The following is a 21,016-nucleotide window of genomic DNA, read 5'->3' as shown; positions in this document are numbered from 1 at the left end:
CACACTGAGATCGTAGGAGGGGTGCTTTCGATATAAATCGTCCACTCAGAGCTCACTCTTTCCTGGCTCCCACCAAGGCCCCGCGTGGCCTCCAGCATCCCTGCCTGCACAGCATCGAAGCCCAAACTGGAGGCTCCGAGAAAGGCCAGCCCCGTCCAGGTGCCCCTCCCCCCTCACCATCCACCCACCACTGCCTAAGTCGCCCTGCACCCCATCTCCCAGCCTGGGTGACCTTCCCTCAAGGCAGAGCCGACAGTGTCCACCTCGTAAAACCCTCCCCTCACTGGTTCCCTGCAGCCTTCCGGGTGAAGGCCAAGCTGGACAGAACCCACCAGGCCCCACACCCTCTGTCCCACCCACTGGCTCAGCAGCAGCCTTCACGCCCTCGCCAGGAGCATCTGCTCCCTGCATGAAGACCACTCTCCCAGTAGCTCTCAGGAGGGACCCATTAGACCTCCCTGGAAGTGCTTCCTTTTATCTAACCAGCAGCCTTCTTGCTGCAGCCTCCGTGAGACTGAAAGACTCTACTTCTCACACCCTGCCCAGCAGGTGCCCAGGAAAGGCCAGGAGGACTTGAAGCCTGAGTGGTCCCAGGGGCCTCCTCCCACCTCCCCGCCCCTCCCTGGCCTGTGCAGAGGGTAAGAATGGCCCGTGCTTGAGCCATCCGCATATCATCATCACATACCACTTGCACGATTATTTATTTAATATTTCTCTTTAAGTCAACTCTTTTTCTTTGAATTTAAATGCCTATTTTGGCTTCATCCTAAGGAATAACATTTGTGTGAAATCATAGCACGAAGGTGCCCGTTATACAATTTTTTTTCCTAATACATATTTACATAAACACAACTATTAAAATAGATGAAAATTGTGCCCATGTGTCAATAAGAATCATCTCCTGGACCTCTGTGGGCTACGTGTCAACCTCAGAAAGATCCTGGCTAAAAATAAAGAGCTCCACGGTGCCCCCGATCAAATTCCCACTCAACACGTCCCTGCTCGGCCTCACATCGGCAGTGGTTTCCTCTTGCCCAGAGGCCAAGGCCCGATCCCCTTGGCCTGACATTCAAGGCCTTTTTATTTGGGCCTCCGCTCTCTCCCAGACCCAGCTTCCGCTCCACACCATAGGTCTGCAGTGTTCACTGAGTGAATACGAAATGCATGAATGAATCTGTGGCTTGATTCCAACAGATGCTTGAACGAATGAGCAAGCATCTCCACCTGGGGTCCCCCGGGAACCTGAGACTCAAGACATCAGAACCTGCTCCCCCGCCCCCATGCCCATTCAATAACCTGAGAGTCCTTGCCAATTTCCCTTCCTCCTTGGCTTCCCTCCGGAATCTGCTGCCGCTGTCCCATCCCCAGGTGCTGAACCGGGCTCCGCCCTACTCTTCTTCTGGTGCGGTGAGGGGCACGACAGGAGCCATCCATCTGCCCAGAGCCGTAGGGACCTTCCCAGGAAGGCACAGCTGGACACTTCCTGCTCTGCTGAAAGCATCCCCAGCAGCCACCAGCCCCAGGATAGAGTCTCAGCTTCCGAAGGAGGCTTCGAGGCCCTCTGGCTCCATGGACTTCTGCCACCCGACTCCTTATCACCCCCTGCTGCCCTCTTCTTGCCACACCTGCCACCTAGACAATCTTAAAGTTCCTATAATGCTTCAACTTTCCTCCCCTCTACACTCTGGCCTGCCTGGCTTCTAGACAACCCTCATGTCTTGGCTTAAATGTCATTTTCCCAAAAGAACCTCCTCCACGGACAACCACCTTTTCCAGCAGATGCTGCTTTTAGGCTCCTATGGCTCCCCTCCTCCTTCCCCATGGAGGGTGCAGCAAACACCAACAGAGCACTTGCTTGCATTGGGCTTTGTTCTCGAAATGCTTCATGGACCATTAGTTCATTCAACCCTCAGAACAGCTATAAGAGGTAGGCGTACTGATGGTCCTATGGGGCGAGGCACAGAGGTGTCGGGTAACTTGCCCAAGGTCTCAAGTGGAGGAGCTGGAATTGGGACCCAGGCTGCCTGGTCCCAGAGCACTTCACACACTGGACTGTAACTCTCTGTCTAGTTATGTGTTCTGCCCATCTGTGAGCTCTGTGAAGACAGATGCCCTTTCTGGAAGGTTCAGTATCCTACGTCAAGTGCCTACCACAGTGTTTGGCACATGGTACGGGCACAGTGGATACATGTGGGTAGATGGTAAGTGGTTGCCTGAATAATGAGGATGAGTGATGCATGAAAGGATGATGGATGGATGTCTGACACAGGAAGAATGACAACCGATGGGTGGATAATGGATGGATGGGTGGATGATGGACAGATGGAAGATGGATGGATGATGCATGGGTAGGTGGATGGAAGGATGGATGGGTGGATGGATAGATGGATGGGATGGGTGCATGATGGAAGGATGGATGATGGATGGATGGATGGATGGATGGATGATGGGTGGATGGATAGATGGATGGGATAGGTGCATGATGGATGGATGGATGGATAGATGGATGGATGGATGGATGGATGGGTGGATGGATAGATGGATAGATGGATGGGATAGGTGCATGATGGATGGATGGATGGATGATGGATGGATGGGTGGATGGATGGATAAATGGATGTCAGGTTTATGGGGGAATGAAGAAGAATATTCTCTACTTGAGGGAAAGCTCTAGGTATCCTTCTGGGAAGGGATGAGTCTTGGAGTCAGAAGTCTTGGTTCAAACCCCCAACCCTGTCTGCTAGCTCTGTGATTGTGGGCAAGTTACCTCATCTCTGTGACCTGAAGTTCCTTCATCCTCATACTAGGAACCTGTTTTCCCAGGCTTCTAAGCCCTAAGTTTTGAACCTGTTTGCCCAGACATCTAAGCCCTTTGATGTAATGTGGCTTTAGACACGGGGTAAAGGGTCTCTGTGGGGGTCAGGGCTGCTTGGGGCCCGGGTTTGAGGGCCTGTCTCTCACCCACCCCACATTTCCCACCTGCCTGAGCCCCGACTTCACTCACCTTCTGGAATCCAAGGCAGCCTGGCAGCCTGACTCCATCCTGATCCGCCTCCAAACCCAACCTTGGCTCCAGGTTTCCCTGCTCCACCTCCGCACACTTCAGTGTCTGGCCCCCAACCCACACACTCAGGGCTGTTTCATCTTCAGGCTTCTTAGGGACCTGATAGGGTGGTGCCATGAGGGAGCAGCCACAGCCCAGAGAGCGACTGGCCTCCACACACAGCCAGAAAACAGATTCAACAAGCATTTATTGAGCCCCTGCTGTGTGCCTGCTGTGTGGACCCCCCCGCGTTGGAGTGCTGCTGCCCCTCCTTCGAGAAGCCCCACCCATTCCCTGCCCCTCCCCCACAGGGCTCTGCACGCTGGGGGCCTCCTGAACTTCCCGGCTGGCTCATGGATCCCAGGTTTCAGTGGCCGACGTCCATGTGTCTTTCTCAGCGTCCCAGCAGGGCTCTGCATGTGGTGGGGGCAAGAGTTAGCAGCTGCGATCCCAAAGTCACGCTGTGCAGCCCTGTGCCACATCCCTCGAGCCACCCAGGCCCCGATTCCAGCAGCCTGAGACCCAGGCCGTGGGGGGCAGGGCGGGCCACGTGTCCTCCACGCAGGCTGGCTGAGTTCGCAGCACACAGACCAGGTTTCTGAAAGCGCCAGACTAGCGGTCTGGTGGCAGGGGGCTGGTGCCCATGACGGCCTGAGGACTGGAGCCCGGCTGGGTCACTGTCACACCCAGTGCCCCAGGACCCAGCACTGGCGGTTCAGCTCCAATGCCTCCTGTGCAGAACTGCGGGGCCAGGAGTCTCCCGTGTGTGGCTGGTGTCCTGAAAGAGACAGGATGGGCAGTGCCAACAGCTGCTTTCCTCCACCCACACTCCCACCTGCCCACCGCCCCTCTCCCAGCTCCCCATCCACCCCCCCCAGGCCTTCCCCCACCCTCCCACACTCTCACCTGCCCATCGCTCAACCCCCATCCAGCCTTCTACCCACGGTCCCACTCACCGTCTCACCATCCACCCACCTATGCTGTGCCCCTGTCACCCACCCACCTCACGCCACCAGTCTCCCAACACCTAGACATCTACCTGCCAATATCTGCTGCCATCTGCTCGGCCACCCACCCACATATCCACCGCTCCGCTCACACATGACCCCCTCATGACCCGGCGCAGCCCTAAAACCTACCCAAGCATCTCCCAGCCGTCACACCCACCGCACCAGGGCGCCCTCCATCCTTTCAGCACCCCGTAACACCCCCCAGCCCAGCGTCCCACACATGCATCTACCCACAACCCCAAACATCCGCCTGCCCAGCTGCCCATCCACACTCCAACTTACGCATCTGCTTCCCAACCTGCTGACACAGCCGCTAACTCACCACGTCTCCAACCTGTTTTATTTGTCTTTTTAGGGCCGCACCCGAGGCATATGGAGGTTCCCAGGCTAAGGGTCCAATCAGAGCCACAGCAACCCGGGATCCAAGCGGTGTCTGCCACCTACACCACAGGTCATGGCCACCCTGGATTCTTAACCCACTGAGTGAGGCCAGGGATCGAATCTGCGTCCTCATGGATACTAGTTAGATTTCTTCCCACTGAGCCATGAAGGGAGCTCCATCTCCCACCCTTAACTTGGCAACATACTCACTCAACAACCCCCCACTGCACACCCACCAACTCTGTGCACCCACCCCACCCAGCCACCCATACACCCACTTTCTATCCCCCACCCATCCCCGACCCACGCCCTCACCTGCCTCCATCTCCCCACCCTTCCACCTGCCCCTTCAGGCTTCCCCTGGCTCCGCTGTGTGTCCCACGTGCTCAGGGAGCTGTGGGAGGGTGAGAAGGAGAACAGTGGAGACAACTCCAGGGCTTGACCCCAGGCCAGCGAGGACGTGCTCGGATGCCCCAAAGCCCATGCTGAGCAGCACGCAGGGCCTTGGCAGAGATTCTATGACCTTCCACCACAACCCTGTGCCCTTGACCGCCTGGGCAACAGAAAGGCTGGGAGGCTCGACGGTTCAAACTTGCTGACCCTTCTGTGTTTTTCTTGATTCTCAGCAGCTGCTCCCCCTGCCTTCACCCAAGCGTCTCCTTGATGTCTTTCTAACACGCCAGTCCCTTTTCCATTGCCACGCTGGGACCTGCCTAAACTGTCCTTGTTGCTACACTGGGATCAAAACTCCAAGCCTGGCTCAAGTGTTCTCTCCTACAGGAAGCCCTCCGGACATGCTCTCTCCAGGCCTCGGGGGGCTCCCTATCTTTGGAGCACCCACCCCAAAGTCCCGCCCAGGGGAGCACTGGCTCAACCCCTGGAGAACGCTCCATCCTGGACCCATCTTCCTGGACCCATCTTCCTGGATCCATGGAGCCAGGAAGATGCAAAGGGGAAACGCAGGGAGGAGGGGCTGCCTGGCTCAGTGGGCGGGACCAGCTGGAAGGGGGCGGGGAAAACTAACAGCCACAGGGTGCTTGCGGTCTATGCCCCTGAGAAGCCCTTTTTTTTTTTTTTTTTTTTGGTCTTTTTAGGGCCACAGCCACGAAACATGGAAATTCCCGGGCTAGGGGTCGAATTGGAGCTGCAGCTGGAGGTTTACGCCACAGCCATAGCAATGCCAGATCCAAGCCACATCTGCAACCTACACCACAGCTCACAGCAATGCCCGATCCTTAACCCACTGAGCAGGACCCGGGATCGAGTCCGCGTCCTCATGGATACTAGTCAGGTTCTTAACCTGCTGAGCCGCGAGAGGAACTCCCCCTGCTAGGTTCATGTCCTTGCCAGCCTGAGGTAGCAACCACCCATTTTACGGATAAGGAAATTGAGACTCAGCCAGCATAAGCATCTGCCTTAGGAGTCTCAGCTACAGTGTCAGTGGGTTAAATTAATTTCCTCCTGATTCCAAACTTCGGCATTAAAAGAAATAGGTTTTGCGTTGTTTGGTTTCCTGCTCCCAGTTCTAAAGGATGCTCAGATGTACTTCTCATCCCTAAGCCAAGCTCCTGCTTGCATACCTCCAAGAACAGAGAGCTCATTACTCATCCTCCAACCCCTAAAGCAGCTCTGACTGTTGGGAGATTCTTCCTCATAACAAAAGCTGGAAGGAAACAGGCAAAGGCGAATGTGGTTGTGCCAACATTGTGTAGTGTGTATGAGTGTGTGTGTGTATGTGTGTGTGTGTGTGTTTGGCGCTGGCTTTTCTTTGGTTTTTAATACTCTGTAATGTTGGTGCCTTGCTAATTTTACTATGTTTTTAAAGGGGGTAGGAAATGTTTGGCAAACATTTTGGAATCGTTTGGCCCCAGGAAAATCATTTGTTTTGGCCCCAGTCACTGAAACAGTTGCATTCTTTCGAAGTGCTTGCTGCCAAAATATAGGTGTTGGGATTTTTTTTTTAATCTAAAAGCAAATATTTGGTGCACAGAAAGCTTTGATTGTTTTTCTAAATGAGTATCTAGAAATGATTGTACCCGCTCTTACTGTGGCCAACAGCCAGAACCGTGGATAGTTTATTGGCATAGAGAGAAAATCATCATGTATTTTTAAGGAAAAAGAGGGGCCCAAGCAAAAGACATAAATGGGAAGTGGCCAGAAGCAGCCTTTCCCAGCTCTGGCTAGTTTTTGTCATGAGGAATGTGGGCTTTGATGTCCAAAAAGCTCAGAGAAAGTGAACATCAGGATTTTGAAATCAGATCTCCTGGCTTTTAAATGATGATGACTAAAGCTTGTAGAACATTTAAAACTGCCTGTGGGAGTTCCCTGGTGGCTCAGTGGGTTAAGGACTTGGTGTTGTCACTACGGTGGTGAAGCTTCAATCCCTGGCCGGGGAACTTCCACATGCCATGGGCGGGGGTGGGTGCAGACCTAAAAAAAAAAAAAAAAAAAAAAAGACCAAGAATATAGATGCCCGCACAAATGGACAGACTTGGATACTAGTTGGATTCATAATGAGATCCTGCTGCATAGCACAGGGAACTCTATCTTGCCACTTGTGATGGACCATGATGGAGGATAATGAGAGAAAAAGAATGTGTGTGTGTGTGTGTGTGTGTGTGTGTGTGTGTGTGTGTGTGTGACTGGGTCACTTAGCTGTATGTACAGCAGAAATTGACAGAACACTGTAAATCAGTGATAATAGAAAAATATAATGGATAAGCACTGAAATCCTGCTGTGTAGCACTGGGAACTATATCTGGTCACTTATGATGGAGCTCGATGGAGGATAACGTAAGAAAAAGGATGTATCTATGTATGGGTGCCTGGGTCACCTTACTATACAGTAGAAAATTGACAGAACACTGTAAACCAGCTATAATGGAAAAAAAATAAACATCATTAAAATAAAAACATGAAAATATTTTTAAAAATGTGCAGACATGGAAACAGGGCACTCAGAGAGGAAGTGACTCACCCTAGGGGCTCTGAAGTTGGTAGAGGAATCAGTGAAGGCGGGCAGGTGACTGGTAGGTGTGTTCTTAACCCCATAGGCTCCCAGGGTGGGCACGGAAGAGCCAGATGGACCCCCTCCACCCCTGTCCAAGGTGCTGAAAGGTTCTCACCAAGGATTTACGGGCCCATCCAGAGCCTCCTTCCCGTCTGGCTGCCCAACCTGGACCGCTTAGGTGTAGCAAGGCATGGGATGCGGGGAGAGGTGGGGGCTGAGTCAAGATTGGCACTGAGATGGCTGGCTTTGTTGACCCCTTCCAGCTAGTGACCCCAGCATCTCTCTTCCGTGGCCACCTGACTGCCTCTCCAAGTCGACACCTGCCCACCGTCACTAATTCCTCTACCAGCTTCAGAGCCCCTTGGGCAAGTCACTTCGCCCCCAAGTGTCCCGTGTCCATGTCTGCACCCTGAGGGTGCTTTAAAGACGCCATCATATTCGGGAATATCAGTTCACTTGTTTCCTCCCATCTTCCTCTTCTAGGCTCTACGCAACAGGAGGACACAGCTCTGCTCTCACCCGTCACTGTGTCCCCAGCACCCAGCGCAATTCCACACATGGTGTTGGTAGCACAGAGCTGTCGGATGAATAAATGATGGAAGATGTGGGAAGAAGGGCAGGTGTATGTGGGATCCACGTGGAGGGGAAGGTTGGGTGTTCTGGTCCACCTTGGGGGGTGGGTTGTCCTAGGAGATCGAATGGGGGGTCCCACTCCTCTGTTTTACAGTCTATCATGTGGGGACTCCATGTTTCTGGGCCATATCATTCTCTTCACCTTATCTTCCCACACTCAGAATCAGGCTGAGACCATGGAACCTGGCCCCTCTCCCCAGAGCCACAGAGGGCTTTGTTTCTTATTTGTTGAGCCTACTGTGTGTCAGTCTCCATACTGGGTGCTGAACCGCAGACCCAGAGTGCTCACAGTCTAGTGAGGGAGGACGAGAGGTGACAAGATCAAACCTGCCTCTGCCATTCGCTCTGCTTCCCGTTCACTGGCTCATTCAATCCCCAGAAAGGAGAGAGCTTGGGTGCCATCACTATGCCCACCTCCCAGAAGAGGAAATTCAGACCCTGACAGGTTAAGCCATTTGTTTGACTGCCAACATTTGAACTTAAGCAGTTGGAGGTCCCGTTGTGGCTCAGGGGTCACACACCTGACTAGCATCCATGAGGATGCAGGTTCGATCCCCAGTCCCGCCCAGTGGGTGAAGGATCTGGCACTGCTGCAAGCTGTTGCGTAGGTCACAGAGGCAGCTCGGATCCCGTGTGGCTGTGGCTGTGGTGTAGGCTGGCAGCTGCAGTTCCAATTCGACTTCTAGCCTGGGAAGGTCCACAGGCCACGGGTGCAGCTCAGGAGAGGGGGGGACCAAAAAAACCTAGGCAGCCTCACTCCAGAGGCTGGGCTTGCAATGACTATAAAATTCGGCCTCATCTACTCAAGCACCAGGGCAGGAATATACAGATGTGAAGATAAGCATCTCTGCCAGGAGCCGGGGAGGGGGCTGGTTGCTTTATCCAGACACCTGAGCCAGACCTGGAAAGCACTGTGAGTGAGGCTCACAATTCCACCAGTAAGTTTTTTTTTTTTTTTCTTTCCCCAAACAGAGGAAGGGAGTGGGTCATTTAGGGCAGAAGGAACGGGGCGTGAAATATGTTCTTGGCAGGTAAGTGAAGTTTGCAGGAGGTGTGAAAAGCTAGCCACGCTGGGGGTTGGAGGAGAGCAAGATGGTCTAATGAGGCTGGAAGGCAGGGCACAGGGGGCTGCAGGGGTGAGGAGTGGAGGGTGTTAGTCGAAAAGTTGCTGGGTGTCAGGTGTAAAAGGCAGGCCCAGCAAGGCCCTGGGGGTACAGGATTCCTCCTGCATCTGGGGTGTCTGCCATGTCACCGGACTGGCCTGATATGGATTCCCAGCCTGCCCCAAACCAAGGACTTGGAAGCTACGGGAAATCTGTTTTTCTTTTTTTTTAGGGCTGCAGTCTTAGCATATGGAAGTTTCCAGGCTAGGGGTCAAATCAGAGCTGCAGCTGCCGGCCTACACCACAGCCACAGGCATGCAGGATCCGAGCCACATCAGCCACCTCTGCCGCAGCTCATGGCAATGTCAGATCCTTAAACCAATGAGTGAGGCCAGGGATCGAACCCACATCCTCATGGTTACTAGTCGAGTTTTGTTACCACTGTACCACGATGGGAGCTCTGGAAATCTGTATTTTAACAACGGCCCTAAGTGTTTCCTAGGATCAAGGATGATCAGAGTAGAGCTGCTTTGGGGGGAAGTAGACGTCAAGAAGAAAGACGATGACACAGCTTGAGCTTGGAGTCACCCAGACGAGTGAGCCAAGAAAAATGACTCTGTGACTCAGAATCTAAGGAACCTCACCTGGAAAACACGGTCCTCACAGCAGCCACCGCGTGAGGACCAGGTGAGCTCAACCATTCACTGGAAAGGGACTGATCACTGACCCTGTGCTGGGCACTGGGGCCGCCACACAAATGTGGTGACAAGGTCCCAGGCCTCACGATGTTTCCATTCCAGGGGGGAGAAAGCTGGCAAAGAAGGATTCTGAGAGTGATGAGTAGCTGAAGGGAAATGCAGCAGGGATGGGATGGTGGGAGAAGGCTTCCTGGGAAACTTCTGGAAGGGGCTGGTGCAGGACCTGACTCCCACCAGGGATGCGCTCACAGGAGGCTTTGGGGCTGGGAGGGGCGGAGAAGGCGCGGTCAAGTTTGTGTCTTCAGAGGATGGACTGGAAGGGAAGGGGCCCCCGAGGCAGTCATTTCTAGCCAGAAGCCGCTGAGCAGCCCATGCAGGTGGCAACTTGCAGACTCGCTCCTGGCAGCAGCCCAGAACTAAGGGCTGCTCAGAATTGCACAAGCACTGTCACTGGAAATGCAGAATCCCAGGCCCCACCCTGACCTCCTGGGCCAGAAGCTCAGGGGGTGTTTCAAGGAGCCCTCTGGGGGATTCTGACACTGACGCTGGCTTGGATCTCTCTACCCCCGGTGTCAGGGTCTCCGATGCACCAAGCTGCATGGCTGTCTGTGGGCCCAGCAAGTGTGTCATTGGTATTTCTTTCAGAAAAATTGTCTGTTTCCATTTTAATAAAGGAAGCAGACGAGCAGTATTCGATTGGATGCGATGTGGATCTAATAAAAATGCCAAGTTGCTCTGAGCCCAGAAACGTCTTCCTTGAAATTCCCTCTGCTATTTTTGAGGGCAGCGGCAGCAAAGACTCGTCTAGACGGAGCTCCCAGAAGCCACCTCTGTACCTGGCGAGTGACAGCCTCTCACCCGGCCGAGCCTTGCCGACACACCTGGCAAAATCAAAAGCTTGTCTCGGGCATTGAACTTGACAGCTGCAATCAGCTGCAAACCCCAGTTGCCCCTAAAAGGAAGATGCAGACACCTCCATCAAATGTCACATCTGATGCGCTCCTGAGCTGGCTGGTGGCCCCTCCAAGCCCCAAAGGCAGGTTTCAAAAGCAAACTCTTTCTTCAGGAAAAAAGAAAACTGTGGAAGCATCCGTATCACAGTGGCCCAAGGGGGGAAAAAAATAGCAACTTTTGGAAGGGTTAAAATAACCCTAAGTTCATGCAACTGTTCACAGAAGTGGCTTCTTGGGTGGAATTTGGTGGGGAAAATTGAGGGGTTTAGAGTAGCCGTTGAGCTCCCACTGCTCTAGGCGTTCAAGATACCGGCGCGAACAAGACAAAACAAGAAAGATCCCTAATCTTGTGAAACCCAGTGTGGAAAGGCAACAAAACAAAAACAAGGTAGGCAAAGATTTCAGAGAGATACAGATACCGGGAAGCACAGACAAACCCAACGATATGAGGTCAACTGGGGAAGCGGGTGCTGGGAGCATCTCTGAGGAAGCGGCTCTTGGCCGAGATTAAAGAAGAGATAAAGCCAGAGTTCCCATTGTGACTCAGCAGGGTTAAGAACCCGACAGTCTCCTTGAGGACGCAGGTTCAATTCCTGGCCTCGCTCAGTGGGTTAAGGATCCCACGTGGCTGTGAGCTGTGGTGTAGGTCGGGCTCGGATCCCATGTTGCTATGGCTGTGGTGTAGGCTGGCAGCTACAGCTCCGATTGGACCCCTAGTCTGGCGACTTCCATGTGCTGTGAGTGTGGCCCTAAAAAAAAAAAAAAAAAAAAAAAAAGAGGAGGGACAAAGCCAGCTATGCAAAGATTTAGAGAGAGCATTCCAGGCAGAGAGAATAGCAAGTGTAAAGATTCCGTGGAGGAGTGAGCATTGCACGCTCAAGGAGGAGAAAGGCCAGAGTGGCTGGAGCAGAATGTGGGGAGTTTGGGGGCCACAGCAGGAACGGTCTGGGGACCAGAGATCTCCACAAAGTCGACGCACTTCTTGGAGCCTTAGTTGCCCTGTCTACACAATAAGAACAATCACCCCTCCTCCCCAGGGCTGCGCCAGCCATCAGATGAGACAGCTGTCAAGGGCTGAGCAGGGCCCTGCATACAGTAAGTGTTTCATAATGTGCGCTCCCTGGGGCTCTTCCTCCCCTGCGCCTCCCTGCCGGCAAGGGGCCCCCCACCAGATCCGAGCGGTTGCTCAGGACGGAGATGTGGCGGAACGCCTCCAGGCATTTCCAAAACATTTTCTTGGCCACAACCGCCCTAGCAGCTAAGAGGCTGCATTCTGGAGCTGGTGTCCCTTCACCAGACGGTCTGATCATGTGTGGCTGGGCCCAGGAGCCCCAAACGCGGCCCAGGATCTGGTAGATGGGGGTGCGCCTGGCACGTGGAGCCACTGATGGACACACAGCAGCTCACTTGGTGGCTTAGGGCTCTGGAACTGGACAGGCTGGGTGCACAACCACGTCCTGGCACAGCCGTACCCCCACCCCGGGCTTCGCTCTCCCTGTCTGTGAAACAGCGCTCTGTTTGGGTTTAAATGACAGGATCTAGGTAAAGTCCTCAGAACATACACAAGGGTGAGATGTTGTCCTCACACCTGGTGGGACGAAGCTCTTCCGGTTCCCCATTTTCCGCATCCAGTCCGGGTCTCATCATTCTAGCTGTATAATTCTACCAAGCTGGGCCCCCCCCCCAGGCCTTGTGCCCTTCCCTCTCCTGCACCCCACCCTCACCCCAACCTCTGGATGAGATGCCAGGGCTCTGCTGTCACAGTGCCTGTGTCAATCCTGTGAGAACTCCGGCCAACAATACAGCGAAGGCGGAGTTCCCACTGCGGGGCAAGGGGATTGGCAGCCCGGCCTAGTGGGATCTGGCATTATCACAGCTGCAGCATAGGTTGCAGCTGAGGCTTGGATCTGATCCTTGGCCCGGGAACCCCATGTGTTGCGGGGTGGCCAAAAAAAGAAACAAACAAAAAACCCCCACAATATAGCAATGGCTTGGGAGCTCCCCTAGTCCAGAACTTGCCTTATCCATCTCCACGTTTGCCCAGCATGCAGTGCCCAGCCCAGAGAAGCAACTTTAGCCAAGATCTGTTTAATTAAAGAAATGAATGGGCAGGTCCCATCGTGGTTCAGCGGAAATGAATCTGACTAGGATCCATGAGGACGTGGGTTTGAGCCCTGGCCTCACCTTGCTCAGTAGGTTAAGGATCTGGCGTTGCCGTGAGCTGTGGTGAAGGTCGCAGACATGGCTCAAATCTGGCGTTGCTGTGGCTGTGGCATAGGCTGGCACCTGTAGCTATGATTCGACCCCTAGCCTGGGAACCTCCATATGCCGCAAGTGCAGCCCTAAAAAGACAAAAGAAAAAAAAAAAAGAAAGAAAAGAAAACAGAAATGAATGGAACATTGTAAATCAACTAAAATAGAAAAAATAAAAATCTTAAAAAGAAAAAAGGAGGAATGAATGACTTTCACGTGGCCACAGAAGCAGCCCAGTTTAAGACAATGAAAGTGACCGCAGCTCTCAGGCTGGCATCCAGCCCATATTCAGGCGTCTCCTCCCTCTGACGGCAGACGGGGTTTTTCCTCTTCCTTGTTGTTTTTGTTTTTGTTTTTTCCTTTTTTCCCTTTTTTTTGGCCACATCTGCAGCATATGGACGTTTCAGGCTAGGGGTTGAATCAGGGCTGTAGCCACCAGCCTACACCACAGCCACAGCAACATGGGATCCGGGCCACATCTGCGACCTACACCACAGCTCACAGCAATGCCGGATCCTTAACCCACTGAGTGAGGCCAGGAATCGAACCTGTATCCTCATGGATACTAGTCAGATTCATTTCCACTGAGCCAGTATGGGAGTTCCTCTTCCTTCTTTTTTTTTTTTTCCTGTTTTGTTGTGTTTTGCTTTTTAGGGCCGCACTTGTGGCATATGGAGATTCCCAGGTCAAATCAGAGCTGTAGCCACCAGTATACACCACAGCCACAGCAACGCAGGATCTGAGCCGCATCTGCGACCGACACCACAGCTTACGGCAATGCCGGGTCCATAACCCACTGAGCAGGGCCAGGGATCGAACCTGCAATCTCATGGTTTCTAGTCAGATTCATTTCCGCTGCGCCACAACAGGAGTTCCTCTTCCTTCTTGTTTTAACTCTGAGTCCCCAGCACCTTTGCTGCCCAATCCCCGCCCCCCCCAATAGTCATCCCAATAGCTTGACTACCTGATAAAAGACACCTCTGGCAGAGGTGATGGGAATTTGGGGTCCCCTTTCTTCCCTGTGAGTTCCAGGGTCTTAGGACCTAGTGGCTTCCCCCCTCTTCCCACCACAATCCCCCCCAAACAGTCCCAGCAGTCCCCCAGCTTCAACCATCTCCATTCTCAACCCTACATGCCCCCAAGCCTGACACAGCCATGACATCATGGCACCCCACAAACTCATCCTCTCTATGTCCATCTGTCGGTGACATCTGGCCCTTGACTCAAAACTTCCGTGCACATCTTAGGTTCTTGGCTCCCCTACTCTCACCTCAAACCAGACAAGCGGGTGCTGCAGGTGCTGCCCCACCGCCCCCATCCAGGGGATCACACTGCTGGCCTCTGGTGCGGGGGTGACAGGGCTTTCTTCACCTGCCCCAGGAGAATTCATGCACCGCCCCCCCACCCCAGCAGCCCCCAGGAGAGTTACTGTCACATCTTGGGGGATAACTCAGACCCACGTGCTCTGCTCTGCCTCCCCAAGTCTTCCAGCACGGACTACGATAACCGGCTCAGCAACGGGACTTCCACCTGCTGCCTGCCCTTCCAGGCTTTGTCTTCTGCCCAGGTGGGCACCTATTTGTATTTTCTGGGATCACCCAAATAAAGCACTAGCTGTTGAACTTTTATCTCAGGGATCTGCTTCTAGAGGAACACAAACAAAACACTCTGACGATTCCTCCAGCCAAAAGTTCCTGAATCCACCCACTTTTATCTCTGTGGCCTCCCGGTCGGGACACCATCACTCCCGGGGAAGCTGGTGACAGCATCTAAGCTGGTGTCTTGGCCTCGAGTCTTCCTCCCCTCCCATCCTTTTCCCAAGTTGCAGACGGATGGAAGGAGGGATGGATAGATGTGGAGACAGACGAGGGGTGACATAGACAACGATACAGATAAATGATTTGGGTCAGTCTCCTCCCAGCTCCAAGGGCTCCCGGGCTCCGCACTGCAGAGTCAACTCCTTCCCCTGCTTCCTGCCTCTTGAGCCGCCCCCGGCCCCACCCCATCTCCTCCCCACTCCCCCCCAATCCTCTCTCTGGCCACGCTGGCCTCCAGTGCTGGCTCTTCCTGCTTTGGGGACTTGGTACCTGCAGACCCTCTGCCTGGAAGGCTCTCTGTTTGGCCGGACTCCTTCTCACCCCTAAGGGCCCAGTCCCAGGGGGACTCCTCCCCTCTCTTCTCTCTTTAAAATCAGGTTCCTTAGCACCTGTAATCATCTTGCTTGTTTCTGAGTTCACTTCTTTTTGGTATTCTTGGCTGCGCCCAAGGCATACGGAAGTTCCCAGCCTAGGGGTGGAATCAGAGCTACAGCTCCCAGCCACAGCCACTGCCACATGGGATCTGAGCCTCATCTGCAACCTACACCATAGCTCACGGGAATGTCGGAGCCTTAACCTACTCATCGAGACTGGGGATCAAAACCCGCATCCTCATGGTTACTAGTCAGGTTCTTAACCCACTGAGCCACAGGGGAACTCCCTTGAGTTCCTCTCTTACTTGATTCTCTCTCTAGACTCCCAGCCCCACAAGGCAGGGGCTTTGCCCCGGCTCCTGGCTGCGTCTCCTGCGCCAGCACAGAGGGTGCACATGGCTCAGTATTTGCCAAGGGCAAGAAAGACGGATCCCTCTGCAGGCCGTTGACTTGGGGAACACAATGCCTGGGAAGTGACGTGGGTGCCAGGGCAGCGGTGGTGAGGGGCTGGGCTGTGAGGGGAAGGCTTCTGCAGCTCCCCCCACCCCAGCTATCCTCACTCTTCAATCCAGGGCCCTGCTTTCAGAGCTGGATTTGCTCCCCCCACTCTTTTTTTTTTTTCCCCCATTTCCAGGCCTCAGGGATCTGGTCTTTCCTCCTCGTGGCTCCCCAGCTGCCCCCAAGACAAACCCCATGACCTCTTTCCACCTCGGGCTTCCTGTCCACTCTGCGGGGACCTCAGGGGGCCCAGGCCCAAGCTGGGGGGCCACGGGCACTCTGGAGCGTGCCAGGATGCTCCGTCTGCATCCCAAACATGTGCTTCCGGAGCCCTCGGGCAGATTCCTGCTCTGCTCTGCATCCCTGGGGGCTGCTCCCCAGCCCAGGTTCCTGATCCCTTCCTCCAGGAAGCCCTCCACTCCGACGCATGTAGGGGAGCCCCTGCCCACCCCCAAATTCCTAGTTATTAGCACCGTGGCCGTCTTCCGGGGCAGGCACCTCCCACGAGAGTCTCTTCCTTCAGTGTGAAGCCCAGACCTTCTCCTCCTCCCCAACCAGGCCTCCTCCCAAGCGCCTTGACCGCCTCCATCCTGGGATCACAGGGTTGGTGTCTAATGGACCCGAGTTTCAATCTCTGTTTTTTTTTTCTTTTTTGCCTTTTCTAGGGCTGCTTCCCATGGCATATGGAGGTTCCCAGGCTAGGGGTTGAATCAGAGCTGTAGCCACCGGCCTCCGCCACAGCCACAGCAACGCGGGATCCGAGCCGCATCTACGACCTACACCACAGCTCATGGCAACACCGGATCCTTCACCCAATGAGCAAGGCCAGGCATCGAACCCGCAACCTCATGGTTCCTAGTCGGATTTGTTAACCACTGCGCCACGATGGGAACTCCAATCTCTGCTTAGTTCAGGTTCTTCAGGAGCAGACACTGAGGTAGGAATCGGAGATACTCTACAGGTGTGGCTGCTAGACCTGGTAACCTGGCTAATCCTGCAACACACACTCAAGGGACGAGGGAAAGGGGTATCGATATGCCAGCTTCCCCAGTACTTCCCGCCTTCTGTGGGTGGAGGAGCAGGGAAGCTCCCAGGCACAGAGATGCACATACTGGCAGCTGAGGGCATAGGACGTTCCTGAAAGGTCTGAGAGATATGGGCAGGGCACTGCCAGCCTCTGCTCTAACGGCTCTGCCACAGACTAGCTAAGCTGTGTGACCTTGGGCACATTGCTCCACCTCTCTGAGCCTTCACTGCCTCTTCTGCAAAGTGTGGGTAGTGATCCCGCCTGATGTTGCTGAAGGTCAGCAAGAACGGGTAGGGGGGTGCATAAAAAGCCCTTAGTACAGAGTTGAGTGAGCAGGGAGCATACTCAGCAGGCTCTGATGAGATGCTGCCTTTTTTTTTTTTCTTTTTTTTTTTTGCCGTTTTTTTAGGGCCACACCCGTGGCATATGGAGGTTCCCAGGCTAGGGGTCCAATCAGAACTACAGCTGCCAGCCTACACCACAGCCACAGCCACAGCAACGCCAGATCCGAGCAGCGTCTGCGACCTACACCACAGCTCACGGCAATGCCAGATCCTTAACCCATGGAGTGAGGCTAGGGACCGAACCCGCAACCTCATGGTTCCTACTCAGATTCGTTTCTGCTATGCCACGATGGGAACTCCGCTGCCACTTTAACTTTAATCTTGTATGGGCTCCCTCCCTTTGCTGTCTAGAGCAAGGCCTTTCCCTTCTTTGACCCCCCCCACCCCTCCTCTTTGGCTTTCCAGTCCAGACACCTGTTTTCCTAAAGGGCGCCCTAGACGCCAGCCCACCCAATGAGGCATACGAAAGCATCACATTCCAAGGCACGAGTAGCTTCTGCTCCAACAGAACGTTGTCACCTCCCAGACTGGGCTACTTCTACCCCGGCGCTGTTCCCCCTTCAAGTCAATGGCTAACCCCAGCCTGGCGGGTCCTCCGTCTCTCTTTAAGGCACCTCCGTATCCCTCTCGTTTTCTTAGCGCCCCATCGCCAGGCCCCAATGCGTGGAAGACTTGTTCTGCCAAGACCCCAGCCTGAGTTTCACCCTCCGTTAGTGTGTGTCTGGGGGAGAACGCAGGGCTGCCGAGGGAGGCTGGCCTGGCCCATCTCCAGGGTCCTCGCTTCGCAGGCGGCCCGCGAATCTGCAGCATTGGCCCTGCAGGTGAGGCCACTTACGGGCGGGGTATCTCTCGTGGCGACAATCCAAGCGGAGGTCCTCTTCCTCGTTCCCATCCCCCTTCTCCATCCTGGAAAGAAAAGAACCCAAAAGCGGTGGCGTCAGAAAGAGCAGCCCAGGCTGGCAGAGAGGCAGGATCAGGGGCAGTGCAGCCCCTCCCCTTTGGAGAACATTTTGCCAAGCAACTTGGCACGACTGCTCCTTGGGCTCCTTCCCATGGCATCATTATTTTTCCATTTTAGTGAGGAAGAAACTGAGGTTCTGGAAGGTAACGGGACCCAGCAGGTGCCATGCAGCTGACAAATTAGCTGTCACCAAAAGGTGGGGAACCACGTGCCAAGGGGATACTACAAAAGAGTGGGTATGGTTTGATCTGTTGAAATGTTTGCACACTACGGTGCTCAAAACATTCACTTGGCAGACTATATACCCAAAGGTTAATGGAGAATAGAGGAGATTACATCTGGAAGCTTCTTTTTGACCTTGCCTCTATTTTCTAATTTGGGGGCAAAAGACATTTATTACTTGCAAAACTTTTCTTTTCCTTTGTCTTTTTTTTGGGGGGGCCACACCCAGGGCATATGGAGGTTCCCAGGCTAGGGGTCCAATCGGAGCTACAGCTGCCGGCCTATGCCACAGCCATGGCAACGCCAGATCTGAGCCCATCTGTGACCTACACCACAGCTCACGGCAACGCCAGATCCTCAACCCACTGAGCGAGATGAGGGATCGAATCTGCGACCTCATGGTTCCTAGTCGGATTCATCTCTGCTGTGCCACGATGGGAACTCTAAAACTTTTCTTAAGTAAATTAGAATACTTCCCAGAGACATTGCTACATAGAAACAAAACCCTGATCTTCTGACCTCTGCCACAGTTGTTCTCCCCTCAACAACCGTGAGAATTTCTCCTCTGGCATCTCAAGATCGCTGTGATTCCAGAGGGAGCTGCCTCTACTGGCACAGCTGGGGATGGGATGAGAAGCACAGAGAAGAAGCTGATCAAGGGTCAGAGTAGAGGCAGCTGCAGACTCTCCTACATGAGTCCAGACGTAGGCCCTCAGCCCCATCCCACTGATGACTGGGCCAGAGAATGGGCGGGGCCCTATTCCCACATCTGTGTGCAACCCAAATACATTCCAGAGTTCCTTGTGGTCCAGTCCACATGTTCTTCACCTTTACACAAACATAACCTACTCCCCTGATGTAGAAACAATTCCAACCATTATTGTAGGTTCTAAAGAACACTGGAAGCACCCCCAATTCCTTATCTGTGTCCTGCATTTGCCATCATCCCCCCAATTCTTGCTTTGATTTTTTTTTTTTTTTTAGGACCACACTGGCACATATGGAAGTTCCCAGGCTAGGAGTCTAATCAGAGCCACAGCTGCTGGCCTACACCACAGCCACAGCAGCACCAGATCTGGGCTGCATCTTCGACCTATTCCACAGCTCACAGCAACGCCAGATCCTTAACCCACTGAGCAAGGCCAGGGATCAAACTCGCATCCTCGGGATACTAGTCGGGTTCATTACTGCTGAGCCATGAGGGACCTCCTCTCCTTGTTTTGCAGACATCCTGAAACCTCTCTCACCTCACTTCTTGTGTTCAGTGATTCCCCAAACTCTCTCCAGTGGCCCCCGGCAGGCTGTATTCCGTTTTTCTCACCCTCCTCTTCTTTCCATTGCTTTCCTTTTTTCTCTCACACAAGGATGAGAAATTTCAATTTTCTCCAAAGCAAATGTCCCACCTCATTTTCTGCATCTTCCCAGCACCTCTTATGCCTTGATTCGCAGCTGTGTCCAGAATCTTGAGCTGAAGGAGATGTGGGGCAGGTGAATGACAAGCAAACAACGCCAGAAATGTCCTCCGTGGGAGGGAAAGAAATACTCATGCCCTGATCATCTCGGGCCCCCCACATTGCTCATTCACATGTCCAGCAGAAATTTCCTGAGGATCTGCTCTGTGTAGTTTGCACCAGAAGCTATGGAGGACAGACATGTCTACTTCATCGTCTCTGCCCTCAAAGAGCTTCCAGTCAAGGAGGAAGTCAGGCTTGCCCACGAAGGAGCGTTAGAAAATGTCAGACATTGAATAACACATGTGATGACTGCCTACCACACTGTCCGTGCCAGGGACTAAGCTTGCGCTTCCCAGGAGACAAACTCGGAACACAGTTCTTGTTTACAAGGACCTTCTGTGGCCTCGGTGGTCCCAGATGGCAGAACAAAGGTCTGAGTGCAGAAGCTATAGGAAGACAAATGTCCTACAGATAACTGATGCTATGGGAAGATTCAATATAAGGGAAAATGTCCTTTTATTTTTCTTTTTGTCTTGTAGTGGAAATATCTTTGTTAGTTTCTTTTGTTTTCTTCCTTTCTTCTTCTTCTTCATTATTATTATTATTTTTGTCTTTCTAGGGCCATACCCACAGCACATGGAAGTTCCCAGGCTAGGGGTGGAATCGAAGCTGCAGCTACCAGCCTACACCACAGCCACAACCATGCCTGATCTAGGCTGTGTCTGAGACCTACACCGCAGCTCATGGTAATGCCAGATCCTGAACCCACAGAGCAGGGCCAAGGATCAAACCCACGTCCTCATGGATACTAGTTGGATTCATTACCGCTGAGCCACAATGGGAACTCTCTTTGTTAGCTTCTTGATAGCACAGGCTTTTGAAAAAGAAATTCCAATCCTACAGAGAGGGAAAAATCCCTCTATAGTTTCACAGCCATGTAGGGGGGGTCATCACTGTTTAATATTTCAGAATGAATACTTCATATAAATAGCCTCAAATTAAACAGATGTTTTTGAAATCTGATTTCTTTGACTTACCCTTAAAGTTCCAATGTCTTTCTATAGCAGTACCCAGCAATCCCATTCCTCTTCTTTCCTCATAGTTGTACATGAAAGAATAATACATATTCAGTACCTTTGTTGATAGACATTGAGGTGTTTCCCAGTTTTTCACCCTCTCAAGGGATGCTGCACAGGTATCTAAAAAGGGGTTGAGTTCCCGTTATGCAAAGATGC

The 21,016-nt window shown here is 53.2% G+C and overlaps 1 protein-coding gene across 3 annotated transcripts in view; it reads right to left on the bottom strand.

Moving 5' to 3' along the window:
• The window catches only part of GSG1L (GSG1 like), a 238,316-nt gene continuing 220,533 nt past the window's right edge, over positions 3,234-21,016 (bottom strand). For 2 of the 3 annotated variants that reach the window (XM_021086439.1, XM_021086437.1), the window contains 2 exons: positions 17,980-18,050; positions 3,234-3,821 (listed from right to left, as the gene is read on the bottom strand). In XM_021086439.1, coding sequence (XP_020942098.1) covers positions 3,724-3,821; positions 17,980-18,050 — 169 coding nt within the window. In that variant the 3' untranslated portion in view covers positions 3,234-3,723. The remainder of the gene's footprint in view (positions 3,822-17,979; positions 18,051-21,016) is intronic. The other variant, XM_021086438.1, reaches the window with a different exon arrangement.

This window comes from Sus scrofa, chromosome 3 (assembly GCF_000003025.6).
Source record: "Sus scrofa isolate TJ Tabasco breed Duroc chromosome 3, Sscrofa11.1, whole genome shotgun sequence".
Lineage (NCBI taxonomy): Eukaryota > Metazoa > Chordata > Mammalia > Artiodactyla > Suidae > Sus > Sus scrofa.
Note: the sequence above shows the minus strand (reverse complement) of the source record. Positions and strands in the feature narration are given on the sequence as shown.